The 20,851-nt window shown below is 47.6% G+C and overlaps 1 protein-coding gene across 1 annotated transcript in view; it reads left to right on the top strand.

The window, feature by feature from the left end:
* The window catches only part of NUTM1 (NUT midline carcinoma family member 1), a 370,663-nt gene extending 362,684 nt beyond the window's left edge, over window positions 1-7,979 (top strand). The window contains exon 6 of the mRNA XM_086923611.1: window positions 3,201-7,979. Coding sequence (XP_086779737.1) covers window positions 3,201-7,226 — 4,026 coding nt within the window. The 3' untranslated portion in view covers window positions 7,227-7,979. The remainder of the gene's footprint in view (window positions 1-3,200) is intronic.
* Window positions 7,980-20,851: the final 12,872 nt, after the last annotated feature.

Raw genomic sequence — 20,851 nt, 5'->3', positions numbered from 1 at the left:
ATCAACAGTCTAGAGTTGAGAGCAATTTTTCTTTCTCTACAAGTGTTCCTTCCCAGAATAGCAGGTTTCTCAGTCCTGGGCCGAACGGACAATACCACCAGCATGTTTTATGTAAACAAGCAAGGAGGGACAAGGTCAGCTACACTGTCCAAAGAGGCCCAAGAGTTATGGGAATGGATGACAATACACAACATAACTCTCAAGGCAGAACACGTCAGGGGCCTACACAATACCCTAGCGGACAAACTAAGCAGGTTCTCGTCGGATTGCCACGAGTGGGAGCTGGACAACAATCAACTGAACAAGGTGTTTCAGACTTGGGGCAAGCCAATGTTGGATCTAGTTGCAACCCATCAGAACAAGAAATTCCGGTATTACGCCAGCAGATACCCTCAACAGGGATCAAGGGGGAAAGCCCTGTCCATGCGATGGTCAGGGATCTATGCTTACGCCTTTCCTCCGATCCCGTTGATTCCACGAGTGTTATGCAAGATGAAGTTGGAGAGCTGCCGTCTTCTTCTAATTTCTCCCATATGCCCTCGTCAATTTTGGTTTCAGGATCTCATGTTACTATCGCAGCAGCCTCCGATCAAACTTCTGATAACTCCAACACTACTGTCACGCAATGAGGGTCTGATACTTGAATTTGAATTTAAAACATTTGTAAAGCGCAGCGTTCACCCTACGGTTTCTTGGCGCTATAGGGGTAGGTCCAGCAACTCAGGGCAGAGAGAGCCTGGCGCAGAGAAAGTAGGGACAAGATTACAAGGAAAAGGCCTGTTTTAACAATAAAGTTTTTAAATCTTTGCGAAAGGAGGAATAGTGTGTAGCAAATCGTAGGTGGTCGGGGAGGGAGTTCCAAAAGGTGGGAGCCAAAGTTGAAAAATTGGCTCCTCCCCACCCAGACCCTCAATCGCTGAAATTGCACGCATGGCTCCTAACTTCTTAGAATTTCAACATCTCCAAATTCCTCAAGATTGCTGAGACATTTTGAAGAAAGCACGAGCCCAGAGCACATTAAACACTTATCGTCTCAAATGGAAGAATTTCTGCGCTAGGTGTGCTACAAACTCTTTACACCCTATTGAAGCTCAAGCGGAAAAAATACTGCCTTATTTGTTGCATTTGGCTCGCTCTGGTCTTTCTTTCTCATCAATAAAGGTCCACTTAGCGGCTTTATCTAGGCACAGGAAGGTGGCTAACACTCCATCGCTATGCTCTTCATCGCTAATAAAATAGTTCATGAGAGGTCTTTTCCGGGCTTATCCTTCACCACCGGAATGGGAGCTTAAAACTGTCCTCTCACAGCTGATGAAGCACCCGTTCGAACCAACTCACAAAGCTGATCTAAAGTTCTTGACATGGAAGGTCACTTTGCTTCTAGCAACCCCCACGCACCTCCGAACCATCACCTGGATTCGGGAATTCCGAATGGCCCTCAACACCTGTCTGTTTGAATACGCCTTTGGGACCTGCAAGCGCCTGGATAACCTAACAGCTGATTTGTCACACTTTATGAATCCTGATTGATTGAAGTATCCCTACATACCTTATACAATTCATTGGTATTTAAGTGGCACTTTGGTATGTACCCTCTGCAATCAGCCCTTGTATCTTTCCTTCCCAAATTCTCACATCATTGTATACCATCTCCTACAGTTATTCTCTGTGGAGAGGGGAGAATTGAATTCCTGTGCAGCTTCTCATATCAACACTTTGTTACAGAAGCATATTGGAACCTTGCAAATGTAACCATTTCTTTTTCCTTATAAGTCTGATTTGTATGACACAGGAATGTTATTTGATCACACGCACATCATGCAATAAAAGTACCCATACATGTAAAATACAAATTACGTGTGGGTATTTTTATTGCACAAAATGCATGTATTCAGGTATGTATGCAAGGGCAGTGCATTGCTTCATCTATAATTCAATGTTGGTATTGTTAATAACTTTGGCTCCATTTGGCATATCTGAACCCGATTTACGTCACAAATCCAGTGAGGATTTGTATGAGTGTCCCAAGGTTGGTTCAGAGCAATTCAAGAGTTAAAAGGGGTAAGTTGGATTGGAAAAGTGGTTTTTATTCTGACTGATGACACTCCGGACTCACTTCATAAACACAGACCCACTCCTTACACATTTTGAATAGACACACCTGTCTCTATAAACAGGTTGCACAGATGCACACGTTTCTGAATAATGACTATTATACAGTTACGATGTTATACACTCAGACTGCCACATAGGATGGGCGTAAACACTGTTTTTCAGTGGAGCATGTATGCTGGACCTTTATGGGCTCTTGGTGCCCTATTTTTTGTGACAGCATAAACCCTCCACAACACCCAATGCACACACTGAACATGATACACCCACTTCTTTCCTGCACTATTTCTTACAAATGTATATTTAATAAAAAAAACGTCAAACCATTCTAAGAAAAAAAAACTTGAAATTGAAATAAAGTTGAGGTTGGCAAATATGTTAACAGTGGCTTCACCATAGGAGTTGCTTTTACACCTATATCTTAGATGGCCAATGGATTACCCAACAGTTTCTATAGAATAAAACATGGCAGTAACATGCACCCAAAAACGAAGGCAGGCCTGAGTTCAGAATTGTTTGGGCTCTTGATTGTATGCATCTAAACTAAAGCTGTGGGGAGGAGCTCCTGGAGATTACTCAGTGGTGGCACAGTGTGGTCGCCAAGTGGAACGCCACAGAGGCTTTCCAACAGCAAAAACATCTCTTCTATGTGCACCAGCAATTTCCCCTGGAAAGGTTACAAAAGGTTGTCTGCAAACTACCAGACATGCTAAGGAAGATCTGGAAATCATACATAAATGTGTATGTGAGTAAAAAATTAAGAATCATTGATTAAATGTAAGGATCTAGACAAAGGAATGTTCTGACTGTACAAAAGATCCTCACACAATCTAGATTGCTTGTTGGGTGGCAAGCGATACGATTGAAAAACATTACTCATAATTCACTCATTATGTATTTTTAACTGGCTAGAAGGTTAACAAAGGCTTTAGACAAGGCCAGTAGCCCTTTAGCTTCTGATTTCGGAATGTAGCAGGATTTTGGCGTAGATGAAGAATGGGGGGGCTGGTGATGCATTGTAACAGCTTGTGTGTATATTGAGAAAAAAGTTTTAAGGGATTTGACTTTTTAAATCTGTTTTTTTTCAGCTGGTGCAAAAGCGACTTTTATCTATAGAAACCCTGAATGACTCCAACTGCAGCACTCAGTCCGGCTCTACCCCATCACAATCTGATGAGGAAGATGAGACTCCTAAAGCAGATGCCAACAACAGCATTACATCACTCAGACTGAGCACACCAGAGAACTCTCCTTGTAACGAAGCACTGAACAAGACCACTCTTGCATCTGGGAATAATTCCAGGATGATGCATTCCAGCTCAAAGGCTTCCGCTCAGCGATCCTATCAGGAAACTCTTTTTGGGAAGGGTGGTCCTCACTCCAGAACAGACACATACACAGACGAGGGATCTTTTATAGAAAAGAAGTGCCAAGTTGAAAGCCAGAGAGACAAATGCAGTTGGGAAAGCCGATCATCAAAAGGTCAATATGTCCTTGGCTCTCCCATCAGTGAAGGCAACTTGAAGACTACCCTGTATGGAATTGGGAAACCAAAGATAGGTGTGACCATAACTGACCACTGGCTGCACACACAGACCTCAGAACATGAGGACCAGAGAGAGACACTGATTCCCTGTAGTAAAAGCTCTTTAGAACCCTGGAATCGCATGCAAGATGAAGCACAAGGAATATGCATTGACCCTTTAAGAGAGGTAGGTTTGGTTAGAGGCCAGGAGGCTATTTCAGTCATGCATTTGCCTTCAGAAAAGAATTTGGTCAGGCATGTTGCTCCCTTGCAAATAACAAGTCTGAGCAAGAGTAGAACTCAACAACGCAAAACCAATGCATGTGAAGCTATACACACTTTGGTGGTTCCGAGTCACCTTCAACTAAAGAACACAAAGTCCCAGAAAGAAGTAAAACTCTTTTGTGCCCACTCTCCTAATATTCCTAAAGGCAAGCCTGTTGATCTACCCCGGTCTACTTGCAGGAAGTTAGGTTCAGAATCTCTGGCTTCAGAAAATAACAGAAGTCCTGGAAGTGAAAAATTCAAAGTGGGTTCCTTTGCTGCACAGTTAGGTTTGGCACCATTGTTACCAGAATCCCCCAAACAATGTAGCACAGTCAACACAAGTCAGCTGCTGAAAGAACCCAGCTTCTTCCCTAAATTCAGTGTCAGAGCAACCCACAAGAGAAACAGTGAGGACCTATGTGCCAAAAGCAGTGATGAAAAAATAGTAGTCAAGTGTCCTAAATCAACTTCTCCAGAGAGTGGAAGCGATCAGGAACTGGATATCCAGAGTGATCCTAAGGTAGATTTAACTTGCCATGAAGTTCCCTCTCCTAGTTACTTTGATAAGCCAGGAAGTGGCAGTCATCAGATTAAGAACATCAAGGTGGTAGTCACTTACTCTGGAGAGAGCTCACCTTCCAGATGTGCAGTTCTGGGAACAGGAACTAGTTCCTGCCAGTCAAAGCATTGCTGTTCCTTGGTAATTCCTGGGAAAAGGTGCAGCGCAGAGAGAACCCAAATTCCCCATTTAAGCCAGGACAAATGTGAATCAGAGGCCAGCTCTGACAATACTGCTAATCTGACACAAAGTATCAAGCAAGGAGGGAATGGCCACAAACAAGAGGACTGTGCTGCAGCTAAAGCATGTGTTGCATCTCTGGTTTACTGTGAGGGAACAGACGGGAAGATTCTATGCAGGGAAGACAGCTTGGAATCTTTAACAGAAAGAGAATTTGCATGCCTTGGAGCATTATCCTCAGTCTCCGGCCTGAATGATACCCCAGAGTTTGGAGAAAAACAATTTGGGACTGAAACCCAAAGAGATGGACAGCCAGTCAACTGGAGTGGGGAAGATAAAACCCAAGAACATCAGCTGTCAAAATGGGATCAGTGTGGTAACTTGGAATGCTGGGAGGACTCCACTCCTACCTCTGGAACGAACAAAAATGCTGATAACCTAAATCGACCAACTGAGCTCAAAGTTAAATCTGGTAGGGTATGTAATGTGGCTACAGGCCGCACTGTAATCAACAACCAACAAAGAAATCAGGAATATCAAGGGTGCAACCTTGTATCCAAGGGTTCACAATTCCATATAGATACTACCACTAAGGAATGCATTAAACAAGAAACATTTAAATCCAATCAACTAAAAATTTCAGTTCAAGTGGCTTCAGCACCTTCTGTGCCTAAGACTCCCCCTGACTGCAATGGTAGAGTTGATAGTCTAAGGGATTCTGATTCTGGCAATATGAAATTCAATTTGCAAAGTTCCACTGTGAAGGCATGCACCAATCAAAACTGCAGGGATGACCACCAACACCGCCTAGGCATTGGGTTTTCATATCAGGTGGATTCTGAAAGCCTAGTGACTTTAGATGCCATTGGCTATTGTAACCAAGAAGAAAACCGGAAGCAGCATCCAACCATCACCCCTAAACTCAAGCAGAACTCAGTCAATGAAGCTTCAGTATTGCATGAGGAAATGTGTGACAATGCATTTCAAAGATGTGAATCCAAAGCAATGCCAATAAATACCTGGTTGATACCAGGTGGCGCAAGTCAAGAAGCTATCTATTATCCCGAGACCACTGATAAGCTGGAGGGCAAAAGTGCTACGCATGACTCGTTGGGTTTATGTGATGAAGAAGATGGCAGCCCCAATTCTTTTCAACACTGTACCCTGAGTTTGAATACCTGCAGTAACTTTCAAATATTGTCTGCCAACAATGAAATAGACAATTCTAGTACACAACAATTGAAGCAGAAAAGCAGCAGAAACAACAATCAGTATCCCATGCAATCCACTGCTCCCGATCTCAATGAGGCAAGCTCCAACAGAAGCCATGAGCACATCATCAAACGTATAACGACAAAAACATTAATTTCTGACTCACACAGAGGTCAGTCTAAGCAATTTGAGCCTCAGGGGATGGACACACACAACTCTTTGGTGCACATATCCTTGCAGAGCAGTACCCAACAGGAAGGCCAAAAGGCAAAGGACAAGAGAGGAAATTGCAAAGAACAACCAGCTGCCTTTGTTTCAACCAAAGACCAACATGATACATGCATTCATAGACCCATAAATTGCATAGATTGTTGTCCTCTTCTTGATTATTATAAAAACAATACACCTTGCCCAGTACATCCAAACCCAGTTGAAGATAACTTGGAGATAAGTGTTGTGAAACAAACTCCTGCCCAGAGCACACTGAAATCGCAGACGCAAGTAAAAAGCTCAATCCAGTCGTCATACTCCCACATATTAAGTAAGGCAGAGGAAACCACTTTTATGAATCAAAAACAACCAATCCTTGCAAGGCACCAAGAGGCACAATTCCAACATACTGCCTCCCAAGAGGATAAAAGCAGTGAATTGTGTTGTGTTCAGACTGCACATAATGGGAGAACAAACCTTCCGAAAGCCACAGAGATGCTTCCAGATCGGTTTGGATGTCTGATACACCAGAAGAATTCACACTCGTCTGATTGCATTAATAGTATGATTGTATGCTACCAGGAAATAGACAGAGATAGTCTTTCCATTGATCATGCTGCTCCAAAGGCAAAAGAGAATCTACAATTACAAGAAAGCATAAATTTTATCCCCACACTGGACAATTCCAGTTTTCAGGAGGCCGAACCTGTTCATTGTTCGTCTTCAGATCTTGGAAGTGGAGAAGAGGAGGAGAATGATGATGGAAACGTGGCCCAGTTTTACTCAGTGGCACCAGGAAAGCTTCAACCCTCTACAGATCAACATTGGTCATTAATACCCACGGCACCTTCGACCACCTATACCTCAGTCAACAAGGCTGGACTCACAGTGGGAATGACGTGCCAATGGCAGTATCCTGAGGTCTTCAAACCTGGCACAGTCAGAGCAGTCATTGGGCAAGACAATGGGAAGACATCAGCAGGAACAGCCTGTCATCATGTACATCAGTGTCCAACCCCTGAGCAAGTTGAAGCAGATTCTAGCAAGAATGACCAAGATTATACTAAAAGCTCCAGAGTAGGCCAGATTCTCACAAGGCACCAGAGGAAGCAGATTGGAACCAAATTGCTGAGGAGAAGCAAACGTCTGAAAACAAACTGACAACATTTCTACTGTGATGCGCCTCTGTTTTTAAGCACATCATATTCCTTTCTGACTGCATATGTCACCTTATTTTTAATAGAAAAACTGCCCATGCAGAAATGGGCTGGTTTGCGAGAAGAATGTATAGACTTTACAACTGGCAGGTCTCTAGAGCTGAAGCGGATAGCCCCTTCTCAGGCTAATCTGGCTTGCAAAACAAACTTCCACCATCACTCCAAATACACCATCCTCACCTTTGACCAATGCTTCATGCTACTCGGTCCCATGACACTTCCCTATCTGCTGATACAGATAATCTCGGACTTCTTCTGGGACCGACAGTTCGCATCCATGACCAGGGCTGTCGTACATGAAACGCCAGGAACAAAAAGCAAGCTTTTGCTTCCCTTGTCTGATGCCTATCTTACCTAACCACAAAATACCAAAATTAATTATGGCTTTTTGGTCTACTGGAGTGAATGATGGCCAGCAAAGCTTGAAGTCCGCAAGAATCCTCCTGTAGCAACGCATGTTTATTGGGAGCTCCAAACAAATGCTGGCACTGCCATGTGTTTGACGCCAGGCCTGAGACTCCAATACAGAACTCCAACAGAGAAACAACCATCAACACCACCTCTTTCCGGTCAACCAAGTGAAAGAATCAAGTGATATCACCTCAAACATGACCCATTTTCAGCAGACATCCCTTTATGGATGTATTTGTGATTAGTGTGCTGCCATGACCAGCTGTGCCTAAAACATTATTGGCCAGATGTAAGCAATCCCGGATTACCGATTCTTAAATACTGAATCATACCGATTCGGTATTTAAAAACTGGCAATCGGGATGTAGGTAATTTTACCGATTTAATTTAATTACCGAATCAGTATTTACCGATTCGGTAATTGCCATTCATTCATATGGGCCTGGAGGCCCATAGGAATGACTGTCAATTACCGAATCGTAAATACTGATTCGGTAATTGGGGGAAACATAGAAGGGTGGCAGGGTGTCAATTTGACACCCTGTTGCACCCCTCATTTGTGCATGGGTGCACATGTTGCACACATACATGCCCTTAGGGCATGTATGTCTGCAACATGCCACAGTTTTAAAAGCAAAAAAAATGTTTTTAAAGGGTTTTCATTATTTACCACCAGCTTCTAGTTGGTGGTTAATAATGTATTCTTAAACACCTGTAGCACTGTACAGTGCTACCTACATGTCAAAATACAGATTCGGTAATTCTACCGATTCTGTATTTTACCGAATCGGTAAAATTACCGATTCGGTAAAATTACTGAACCTGTATTTTAACATGCCCCTACATCCCAAACTCCAAATACCGGTCGGTAACGGCCGAAATCAGCCGTTACCGACCGGTATTTGCCTTCCTACATCTGGCCCTTAATATCAAGTCTTACAAATAAATGAAAAGTCCTCAGTTTATTTTCATGATGAAACTGAAGCTGGATATATATATACGGTAGTTGAAACTCATGTCAGGCAGCCTTTTGAAAAACGTGTTTGCTTGAATGTAAAAAGAACTCCAATGCTTCAAAGAAGGCAACACTGTTTCCCTTTCCTTTTCAGGCTGACAGGCAGTGGTACTGATTTCAAGATCCTTTTGAATGCCCTACTTTCAGAAGGTCCTCAGAGCAACATCTGAAGTTATATGTTCCTGGTTTCAATAAAAGTAGGAGTTACTTTCTTCATTGTTTCCGTGTTTCATTTATTCTCCCTCTGTTATCACTTGCCGAGTAAGGAAGAAGAGGATGTGCTTGATGTTCTTTCACAGGTGTGTTTGGCCCGGAACGACTGACCATACTGTCCTTCGGTCTGTGGCAAGAAGGAGCTCATGACCCCTGCCACAGAGCAGTCTCCTGCAAGTGGGTTTGAGGTGGACGAGAAGGTGAAGTACACTTGTACCTCCAGTGCTACAACAACTTCAAAAGAAATAAGGAATATAATTATATATATATACATATATATATATAAATATATATATATATACTAGCAGCCCGTCCCGACCTTGTCCGGGAGCAATCAGACTTCCCCGCCCGCCCTGACATTGTCCAGCAGCCCGGGACCCCGTCCGCACCATCCCCCGCCTGCCCCGTCCCCCGCCTGCCCCGACCCCCGCCTGCCCCGACATTGTCTGTGGGTCCCCCGGAGCCTTACCTCAGCCGCCGCTCCTCCCCCGCGCTCCTCAGTTCGCCGCTCCTTGCCGCTCGTCACCGCTCCTCCCGCCTGTCCGCCGGTCCTCACTGCCTGTCCGCCGCTGGTCACCGCTCCTCCCCCGCGCCATGTCCGCCGCTCCTCCCCGCGCTCCTGACGTCAGCACGCAGGTTGAGGCCGGCGCTACTTCGAAGGGACTACTTTTTTTTTAAGGTACATATTTTAAATAACGCATATTTTTATAGTTTATATAGCCTATGTCCATCTGCACACCCTGACGATTACAATGATGTATCGGGTGTGTGGATTGGCACTGTGGTTCCCGAGTTTACCCGCCTCAAAGTTTCAAAGTTCTTGCTTTATAATAGTAGTATAGATATACAGACATATATATATATACAGACATATATGTATATACATACATATATATGTGTGTATTTTTTCACTGAAAAAAGAGGTTAAAATACCATTATAGTCAGGTGTGATAAAAGATCTGTTTTTTTTTTTTAAATAACCTTAGTAATTCACCGAAGAAAAACAAAGTTAAAGTAATGTTAGTTAGGTGAATATATCAGTGCCAACATGAACTTTTCTAACAAAAAAAACCCTCAGTAATTCACCAGTTATGCTTAGCAGAGCTAACTATAACATGTGCTCCCGCCCATGCACTACTTATGACCTCAAATATTACATTACCCATGACATGTTCTATGACATCATTCATAATATCACTGATGACATCCCAAATGACACAAATAGCATTCACTAAAGATTGTTTCTAAGGATCCAGCACAGTTGTAAATTTGCATGTATGTTAGTCTCAACATAGCATTCCCACTGAGTGAGAAGTTTTGGGTGATGATCACCAATATTATCACCAATAGTGAATGAACCTGAAAAAATATGATTCTTTGCTTTCCTGTTTTTTATCCTGTTGCTGACAAACAATTGTTCTTTCTACTGTAGGGTTCTAGGTTTACCGGCCATTGAAAGGCGAGTATATACTCACCTTGCTAGCTAATTAGCACTGGTTGATTTCTCAAATTGAGTGATTGTGTGTCTGGGGCAGTGTATGATTTGCGTCCTGATAGGATCAGTTGGACCATATTAGCCTTATCCCCAATTAAGATTTTTGAACCATACCCAAACAACAGCCAATAAAAGGAAACCAAGGTTTGTTTGAGGTATTTTTATATTCTTGGGTACCCAGGTCACAAAAATATTCAAAGCAAAGGGCTTCTTAGAATATGGTCGAGCCCATCCTAGTTTTTTGTGACCAGGATGAGACCCCATGATAAAGCATACCACTTGGGTGAGAGTCTAACATAAGAAAGAGAATCTTCCTTTTCTGTGGCATCGGACAGGGTATTTAGTTGAAAAAAGAGAGCGTTGTATGCAGGCAGGAGATACCAGCTTGTTGTTAGTATCCCTAGCCTGCCCCCTTATATATTTATTTTTTTAGATTTCAGAACAGGGGACTAGGTCACGAGTCCTTTAATGACTGCCAGAATTTTTTTCTCATGTTCGTGGCAGCCAGTCTTGCTCCCATGGGAGTTTGACTCACGCAGAAGCGAGGGTTCCCAAGGGAAAAAGTCTCCAGGGCCAATCAGAATGCTCTATGTTTAAACTAGCTCTTCCGCAAGACTCTTGTGGGAGTCCTTTGTACCAACTGTCCAGACAAACAAACATTTTTGAACCTTAATTTCTCAATAACTGCCTAACAGATTTACACCAAAAAGCGCAATCTGCCTATCATTATCTAGCTCCCTGCCAAATTTGGTGTAATTTCTTTCAGTAATTTTTGCGTTAGCGCTTCTTAAAGAACTCTATGGAAAATGCTTGTTGCTTTTGTGTTTTGAGACCTCCCTTTTTTTTGGCCCCAATTGACAGATCAACCCAAAACTTTAAATTTTTTGGGGAATGTTTCATGGAGATTCAGCAAACTGTGCCAAAGTTATTAGCAACACAAAAAAACACAGTTCCTATTGAATCGCTGACCTAATTTGAAGATTGGAATCGAGTAGAGTGGAGTAACATCATACAGTGTGTTAAAGTTTTATATAGTGTATGTTATGTTATATGTGTTTTATATAACACAAAATCACCTTCAGGTCTCTAAGCGCTTTTAGAGAAAGTGACCAAAATCACTGACGGCAGCTGGAAACACACGCAGCAAACAGAAATTACAATGTGACTAAAGTCTCCCTAAATAGGAGCGTTTTAAGTTGTTTCCTAAATGTGAGGAGGACCGGTTCCCTACAAAGGTACTCAGGTAGATTATTCCAGATTTGTGGGAGCAAGACAGAAAACGCACTGCCTCCATTGGATTTGGTGATATATCGGGGCATGACTAGACTGCAGGCCTCAGACGATCACAGTGTCCGGCTAGGAACATATTTCTCCAAGCGTTCTTTTATATACACTGGTACTTGGCCATAAATTGTTTTGTGGGCAATACAGAGGCCTTTAAATTGAACTCTCTGTTTGATGGGGAGCCGATGCAATTTATTTAGCAGAGGGGTAGTGCAGGTCCTTCTGGGAAGTCTGAAAATGAGCCTGGCCGCATCATTCTGCACTACCTGCAGTCTCTTGATACGTTTCTGGGGTGGGCCAATGTAAAGGGCATTCTCGCAGTCCAGCCTAGAGATAACAGTGGCAGAACAATTGCCTGTAGTGAGGACGTTGACAGAAGAGGGGCAAGTTTTCGTAGCTGCCTCATCAGTCCTATACAGGTTCCTACCACTGTCGTGACCTGGCTGGACATGGACAGCTCGGAGTCAATTTTTATACCCAGGCTTTTTACAGCTGGGACTGGTACAGGGGCAGTACCCAGTTCCGATGGCCAAAAAAGGTCACACCAAGGCCTGTTTTTTGTGGGAATTATGAGCACTCCCGTCTTGTCAGGGTTTATTTTCTGTGAATTGGCCGTCATCCAATTCACTGTGAATTTGAGCAGCTTTTGCGCCGATTCCTGGGCTTGACTAGAGTTGCTGATCCGGATGAGGAGTTGGGTATCATCAGCGTAATTGAAGACATGGCAGTCCATGTGAGCCACGGTCTCCACCAGGGGTTGCAAGTAGATATTAAAGAGAAGTGGCATTGTATCTCGTATAGTCTAATCAAATATCGCAGACTGGATCAGCGAGTTGTAAACTGGAATGGCATGTTGAACAGTAGAGTAGGGTGTCGTAGACTGTCAGAGTCATAACGCGGTCACATGACTGCACTGTTTTTAAAGGGAAATGCATGGTTGAAAAACCTTCAAACTTTATTGGTGCTCCCGCGTGACATTTTAAGTAATGGTTGGACTGAAGTCCTAGGTGCATGGTGATACTAGTCCTATCTATGTTAATGGGCGCTGATCCTGGAAAACTAAAGACACAGGATGGCTCAAAGGTTAGCAATCAGAGCCACATCAAGGAATAGGCAGCATAGGGTTCTATTTCTCATGGAGTACCTTTGAAGATTTCTGAAATCTCATTCAGCCCGATCATGGCGGTATTGTATTTCATTATTAACAAAGCCTCCCGTTGTGCCAATTTAGACTCCACATCGCCTCCTCGTGGATCCTGTTCGATTTTAGAGATAACAGTCCAGCGTAAGTCCTCTTCTTCCCGTGTCTTTCATCGCAATTTGTATATCGGTGATGTGCACACCAAATTTTACAGCCTCTCATTCATTAATATTTTTGTAACTACACACCGGTGATGCACACACAGTCTGACTTTAAAGATGTTGTTTGGTTACATTACTTACTGTGCTTTTGTGTTGATCAGGGTTGATTTGTACTAGGAAATATCATCCTTGATAAGCCTTATTCTGATAGATACATCTGCCAGTGGATTCCTCACCTTGTGAATTATCCCCTTGCATCAGCAGCATTCGGAAATTCTTTTTGTAGCTTCGTGCTGACGTGGACGACGTCATAGAGGCACGGCATCGCACCCGACTCCGCTGACGTCACCGACACTACAATAGGCCCACGCCGGCGTGATGACGTCAGTTCCCTTTTTTCTGCGTCGTCGACGCTAGCGGTATCGGGGTATCTCAGTAGCTATTTAGTGACTTTGTTGCCATTTTCTTTGCTTTTCTGCTTCTTTGTTTCAACACGATGTCGACAAAGAAGACCGGTCTCAAGCCCTGCAGGGAATGCGGGAAAATTGATGTCCATCATGGACCCGCACGAGGACTGCATATGGTGTTTAAGTTCTGACCATGATGTGGATGGATGTTCATCTTGCCCAAAGGCCCTGCGGGAAAGAGAGACCAAACTTCTGGTGGCAAGGCTGAAGGGTGACAAGGGAAGAAAATCTTCGAGATCTCGTTGGAGAAGGGCGAGGTCGAGGTCGAAGTCAAGATCCAGATCGGCTTCGAAGTCCGCTTCAGACCATGCTTCGAAGTCGAGGAGGAGACATAAGAAGAAGAGACATGAGTCCCGGCATCATTCCGGTAAGGAGACGGACTCGAGGTCGAGATCACCAAAGAAGGTACGTTCCAAGGTGGTTACGCTGGATGTCTCGGATCAGGAAGGTGAGGCTTCGCCTTCGAAGTCGCAAGTTCAGTCACCGACTCAGGCTTCGAATCCGTCTCTGGCGCCGTCCCTGCCCAGGAGGAGGAAGACGTTCCTGTGGATGAGGATTCTGCGCCTGTTGAAGAGCCGAATCCGAACCCTCCACAAGACCAGCCTGAGGGTCTTCAGCTACCTTTTCCAGCCCTAGGCCAGGAACCATCAGCGTTTTTAAACGCTATGTGTGGTGTCTTTTCAAGGGTGTGGTACCCCTCTGGCGCACCTTTGGGTCCCATGGGTCCTCTGGCCTTCAATTCAGGGGTCCCTCACTCCTATCCTCCGGCTCCATTCATGCCGTTCACGCTGGCTCCGATGCGCCATGGCAATACCCGGCTCCGCCGAGGTCGTCAACGGCGGTACCAGCTTCGCCCGCTCCAGATCGACCTTGAGGGCAACCCAATGGACCATCGGATTCGATACAGATGCCGGTTACGGCTCCGGCGGAGTCGTTGGTGGATCCGGCGGTGAGGCGTGTGAAGGAGAGGTCCAGGAGGGAGGCACAGCGCCTTATGGAGGAGCGGAGATATATGGAGTAACATCCTGATATGGAGGAAGGTGAACTTGAGGATGACTGTTTTGAGGATCTAGCTGATGCTAGTGGCCTGGATTTGTCTCCAGAGTGGGAGTTACCATCCGGTTCTGATGCGCCTTCAAAGGACGTCCAGCCTTATCATGTGGTGATGAGGAAGGCAGCGGAACTTCTGCAATTGACTTTGCCAACAGTGGAGTTTAAGTCCAATCTTCTTACAGAAGTTTTACATTCGCCCAGCTCTGTGGTGGAACCATTGCTTCCGTTTAATGAGGCCTTAACGGAGCCTATTATGGAGGTATGGAAAAAGCCTCTAACAGTACCAGCGGTTTCCAAGAGTGTGGCGAGAAGGTACAGGGTTGCGCCTGAAGACCCTGCTTTTCTGACATCTCATCCTTCTCCTGAGAGTCTGGTCATACAAGCAGCCTGTTCCAAAAAGACTGTGAGTGCGTTTCCTCAAGTGCCTGGTGATAATGATGCCAAGAAACAAGATCAAGTGGTTAAAAAGACCTTCTGCTCTGCGTGTATGACGGTGAAGTTAACTAATGCCACTTGCCTTATGGGGAGGTATGTACATGCCCTTATGGATACTATGCATTCTTTGGCTCCTAAGATCCCTGATGACTGCAGGAAGGATTTTGAGGAGGTGATATCAGACGCACAGGCAGCGGCACGTAAAGTGATACAAAGTGGACTGGACACTGCAGATTCGGTGGCACCTATCATGGGCACTGCGGTTGCCACAAGGAGATTGGCTTGGTTGAAAACTTCAGACTTTTCAGCAGATGTTCAGGCTGCTTTGCCGGATCTGCCGTTCGATGGATCTGGTCTCTTTGGCAAAAAGGCTGATACAGCCTTAGAAAGATTTAAAGACAGTAGGGCTACTGCCAAATCATTAGGGCTTCAAATCAGAGGTTCTACTGCCAAGAGGTTCAGAGGATTTGTACGCTCTTCCTTTTGCAACTATCGGCAAGGTCAGCAGCAGCAGCAGCAGCAGCAGCAAAATACCTTGTACAGGTCATATAGGGGAAAACAAAGGGCTCGACCTCGAGGTCGTCAAGCCTGTTCATCCTCTAACTCCTCCAACCCCCCAGCCTCAGAAAAGCAGCCCTAGATCCGCCATTCAGGATCATGTGGGTCCGGTGGGGGGTCGGCTTACCTACTTTCTACGGGATTGGGAATCGGTTACATCAGATCTTTGGGTTCTCAATCTCGTAGAAAATGGGTATGCCCTTCCCCTTCGGGAATTCCCTACCAATTACCCTCCTTGCCAAGGTTTTTGCACGGAGGAACATCTGTTACTTCTACAGGAGGAAGTGCAGACACTTTTAAGAAAGGGTGCGATAGAGGTGGTCCCGGAGCAGGAAAGGGGTCAGGGATGCTACTCCCGGTATTTTCTGATACCCAAAAAGGATGGCAGGCTTTGTTCAATCCTGGATCTCAGGATCTTGAATCTCTATCTGAAACAAGAGAAATTCAAGATGCTCACCCTTGCACAGGTTCTTCAAGCGCTGCTGAAAGAAGACTGGATGGTGTCGCTCGACTTGCAGGATGCGTATTTCCACATCCCAATCCTGAAGTCGCACAGGAAGTATCTCCGTTTTACGGTGGGATCGCAACACTATCAGTTTGCGGTCCTTCCTTTTGGAATTACTACTGCGCCTCGAGTCTTCACCAAGTGATGGCGGTGGTGGCTGCACATCTCAGAAGGTCGGGGATTCCAGTATTCCCCTATTTGGATGACTGGCTGATCAAGGCAGAGTCATCAGAGAAAGTGCTCCAGCATCTGCAGGAGACAACTCAGTTGTTGTACCGGTTGGGTTTTTCAATAAATGTACCCAAGCCTCACCTGGTGCCCTCCCAGCGCATCCTGTTCATAGGTGCTGTACTGGACACAACTGTATGTCGTGCATTCCCTCCACCTCAAAGGATTCGCGACATACAGGAAATGATTCCTTTATTCTACAATGGAGCAGTCGTTCCAGTCCTTAAGGTCCTTCGCCTGCTCAGTCTGATGGCTTCCTGCATTCTGTTGGTCAACCATGCACGCTGGCACATGAGGGCGCTCCAGTGGTGCCTCCGCAGGCAGTGGTATCAACACAACGCAGATCTCAGGGAGTCAGTGAGGATCTCCAGAGTAGGGTGAGGGTGGTGGTAACTGGTGCATGGTCCGAGAGCACCCCTATCTCCGTCGATGTGGACAGAGTGCAGACCGGGCTAGTGACCAAGAGATAGTCTAGCCTGGCGTAAGTTTTGTGTGCATTGGAATAATAGGAGTATTCCCTGTCGTGCGGGTGTGTGCGGCGCCAGGAATCGTTAAGATCCATCTCTGCCAACCGGTCTGTGCAGCTTGAGGAGAATGCTCTGGTTTGGGGGCGCATTGTGCAGACCTATCCAGGACCGTGTCAAACACCATGTTGAAGTCTCCCCCCAGTATGATGTGCCTATCTGGCATTTCCGTGATATCAGTAAGGGTTGAGTGTAGAAAGCGTTCCTGGCCTTCGTTAGGACTGTATATGGACCCAATTGTAAACAGGAGTCCCCCCAGGGCAAAGCAGTACGCTAACAGTCTCCCTCTCTGTTCTGCGCATTTATGTAGAACCTCCCCTTTAAATGACCGTGCCACCAAGATCGCCACCCCTGCAGTCTTATTGGGGCCCGGGGAAAAGAATTGGGTTTGGAACTTGCGGGAGCGGAGCCTATGACAGTCGCGGGCCATCAGGTGGGTTTCCTGTAGTAAGCAGATGTCTGCCCGAGCGTTCTCTAGTAGGGACAAAATCGCACGCCGCTTAATAGGGTTATTTAAGCCCTGTACGTTAAGGATTAGGATCCTAAGGGTTGTAGGCGGCATGGTTAACACTGGGTTCAGACCTGCTAGTCCCCGCGCCCAGGGAGGTGCGAGACGTTGGAGTGTGACCTAGACTAGAGTGACCAGAACGGAGCACTGGACAACCCACCCTCCCCCGCCCTTTCCCTTCCTGCAGAGAGCAACTGAACAACCACCTTCCCTGCCCCCCTTCCAGTCTCTAAGCTCCGCCCCCCTAACCCCACCACCACCTCCCCTCCCACCCTAACCCCAACTAGAAACCCCAAAATGCAAACCATAGTCCCAGGCCTTTCGAAACCAGTTCAGACCTGTGGTGAAAAACGTCCAGAGGGTAGTGTGTCAATGGCGACCCCGCTGGCTCCCCCGCCTGTCCCCCCCGCCCGTGTGGGCATGGAGCGATAAATGCAAACCCCATTCTGATGCTGGATCAATGCGCGTTTGTCGTGTCCTTGGATACTTCTTGTATGGCCGCCGCCTGTTCCAGGGCAACCGTCGTCGGGTCTGGTTTAATTTCTGCCTTAGGGGACCGCCGGCGCCCTACTCGTTGCCATTCTCCTCCAGACCTTCGCCTGGGTCTGTCTTGCGTGTCCCCTGGCGACGTGGTGCCCTCTTTCTTGTCGATTCCCAGAAGTGTGCTGGTGTCTCGGAGGGAGCGAAGTTGGTGCAAGGTCCCTTTCCATTTGAAGATGAGTCGGAAGGGGTGGCCCTAGGAGTAGGGGACCCCATTGTCCCGCAGGAATGTCGTGGCCACCCTAAATGCTCTCCACTTTTGCAGGGTGATGGCAGAGAGGTTGTGGTACAAGGCCACTGGGTGACCCTGGAAGTGGAGGGGTTGTTTCCTCCGGGCTTCTTGCAGGATCCTTTCCTTTAGGGGAAAATTAGGCAGGAAAGCTAGGATATCTGGCGGGGGAGCAGATGCACGCCGCGCCAGGCCAACTCTATGTGCTCTGTTTATGCGGATCTCAAAGTCTCCAGTTTCCCCTAAAACGTCTCTGAGCAATCCCTGCAAATATGTGGTCACGCTGTTCCCTTCTGCTTTAGATTGCACTCCCCGGACGCGGATGTTGTTCCTCCAGGAGCGGTTCTCAAGATCTTCCGTGTGTGCCTGAAGGTCCACCTGTTGCTCCTGGAGACGGATGACCTCCTGCCTGAGAAGTTCCACCTCCTCGCTCCGTGCCTGGTCCGCCTCCTCCACCGTCGCTATCCTTTCGCCTAGGCCATCCACATCTCGGTGGAGTTCGCGTTGCTCCCCGGCCAGGTCTTGCTTCAAGTTTTGAAAATCCTCCCTGAGGGAGTTGAAGAGGGATTCAAGGAAGGACTTGGTAATGGGCGCCTCGCTATCGTTCTGTCTCGTGCTGCTTGCTGGCACTGGAGAGGATTGGCTGTAGTCTCCTTTAGCGGCACCCTTAGTAAGCATGTCCGGGATTGTGCGTGCCCCCTTACGCCCCAAGTTGGCCATCGCATCCTCCAACTCTTCTGGGTCAAGTCTGTGGCGACCCGCGGCGTCTCCGTAAGGCAGCAGGGTGGGGCACCACGTCGTCTGCGCTCTTGTCGTATCCCGTGTGACTGCAATGGAGGGCCCCCTCACCGAGGGGCAGCCCCTCCACCGTCCCTGAGTGTCCCTCGTAGGAAACCGGGCCTCTTATGCCGCTTGCTGTCACTGAGGTCTTCCAGCAGCTGCAACGCCGTAGGCTCCAGAGCCCGGGCCCAGAGTATTGTGCAGAGTTAAGTCACCTGCGCTGGCTCACGTGCACCCCATGCGCTGTCTACCAGGGGCACCACGTCGCCGCCGCTGTGCCGGTGTTGGGTGTGGGGGCCTGCTTGAATGTGTCAATGGCGTTGTGCTGCCCACCAAGCTGCTTCCCAAAGGTTTTAGACCGAGTCCTCCAATACCGTGGCCCCCACGAGGTGTTCCTGGGCCCCCACCGTCTTCCTCTCCTGTTTCGCGCAGCACCCACCTCCACTCTCCGAGTTCCAGGCTGCCCTGATGTCCCCCGCTGCTCCACGTGTGACCCGCGACAGGGTCCCTGCTGTGTCCACTGCCGGAGCTCAGCAGCCGCCCTTTCTCCTGCCTGCCGCCTTGACCCCATGGCCCCCGGCCAGGACCTGCCACCTCAGCAAGGCGGCCAGGCACTCATGGTCTCTCTGTGCCTCTCTTCACCTCTCCGGTGCTGGCCCTCTTCCCGAGCAGCGTAAACCATGGGACGGCCAATGACCCCAACACCAGCCTGGGAGGTTCCTCCGGGGCACCCGATGTGCTGTGTCCTACGTTCCACGACCCCGGTCCTCAATGTCCGTGTCTTTCAGCGCCTAGGCCGCCATTATCCCCAGGGCCGCCGCAGGATCGCACCTCTTCAGTTGTTGTAGGCCCCAGACCGGGACCTCAATTTTCACGCCTGCCGCCGGGCGACCACTGATGGCCGCTGCTTCCACTAACGGCCCGAGTACTCTGTTTACCTGGACCCACCTTCCTGCTCCGGGCCCCGGCTCTCACGCTGGTTGCTCCTTGTTCCTGCTGTTACCCCGCGGCGGGTCCCCCCGGCCAGAGATCAGCGACCGCACCTTCCTCGCCGCTCCAGGTCCGGGTTCGTGCCTTGCCTCCAGCCCGGAGCCGGGGTCTCAATTTTCACGCCCGCCGCCAAGCGTTCACGGGCGATCGTCACCTCTGCCTCCGGTGTCGGTGAATTGCGCGCCGGGACCCACCGTCCAACCCCGGGTCCCGGCTGTCACCCAGGTCGAGCCACGCCTTGCCTTGCCTGCGGCGTGCGGTGGAGTCGCTGCAGCCCAAGGACAGCGGCCTCCTCCTCAGCGCGCGGCCGCCAATGCGCCTCTGCTCTCCGTCCAGTCTTGGCTCCAGGCGATTCACCGCTTATTCAGAGCTCTCCCGCACTTCTCCGTCACCCAGCAGAAGGTCAGCAGGGCACTCGGTTCGGTGAAGCTACTTGCCGGCGTGTTTCTGGCTATCAGTTGTCTTCAGCCAGGATAGCTTGACTCCAGTGGTGTGGAGAGCATGGGACTCACGTCTGAGCATACCCATCCCACTCGGGTGACAAATGCAAAAACAACAATTGATGGACAGAATGCAGAAGAATGTCATACATTCACTCCAGTACAGAGATCTGGGCCTAAATCCATTGTTTTTTTGCACTCCACACCACCCCAGTACAGACATGGCCATATGCAAATCAGCTTTGACCCTGTGCCTCATGGGAACAGTCCAGCCTGAACTGCCAAGCCATGTCTTTTCTGGACCGGAATCAAGAATCCTAGGACCGGTTTCTGGCTATCAGCCATCTTCAGCCAGGATAGCTTGACTCCAGTGGTGTGGAGAGCATGGGACTCACGTCTGAGCATACCCATCCCACTGGGGGTGACAAATGCAAAAACAACAATTGATGGACAGAATGCAGAACAATGTCATACATTCACCCCAGTACAGAGATCCGGGCCTAAATCCATTGTTTTTTTGCACTCCACACCACCCAAGATCATACATGGCCATATGCTAATCAGCCTTGACCCTGTGCCTCATGGGAACAGC

The sequence above is a fragment of the Lissotriton vulgaris genome, chromosome 5, assembly GCF_964263255.1.
Source record: "Lissotriton vulgaris chromosome 5, aLisVul1.2, whole genome shotgun sequence".
Taxonomy (NCBI): Eukaryota; Metazoa; Chordata; class Amphibia; order Caudata; family Salamandridae; genus Lissotriton; species Lissotriton vulgaris.
This window is presented reverse-complemented; position numbering and strand designations above follow the sequence as displayed.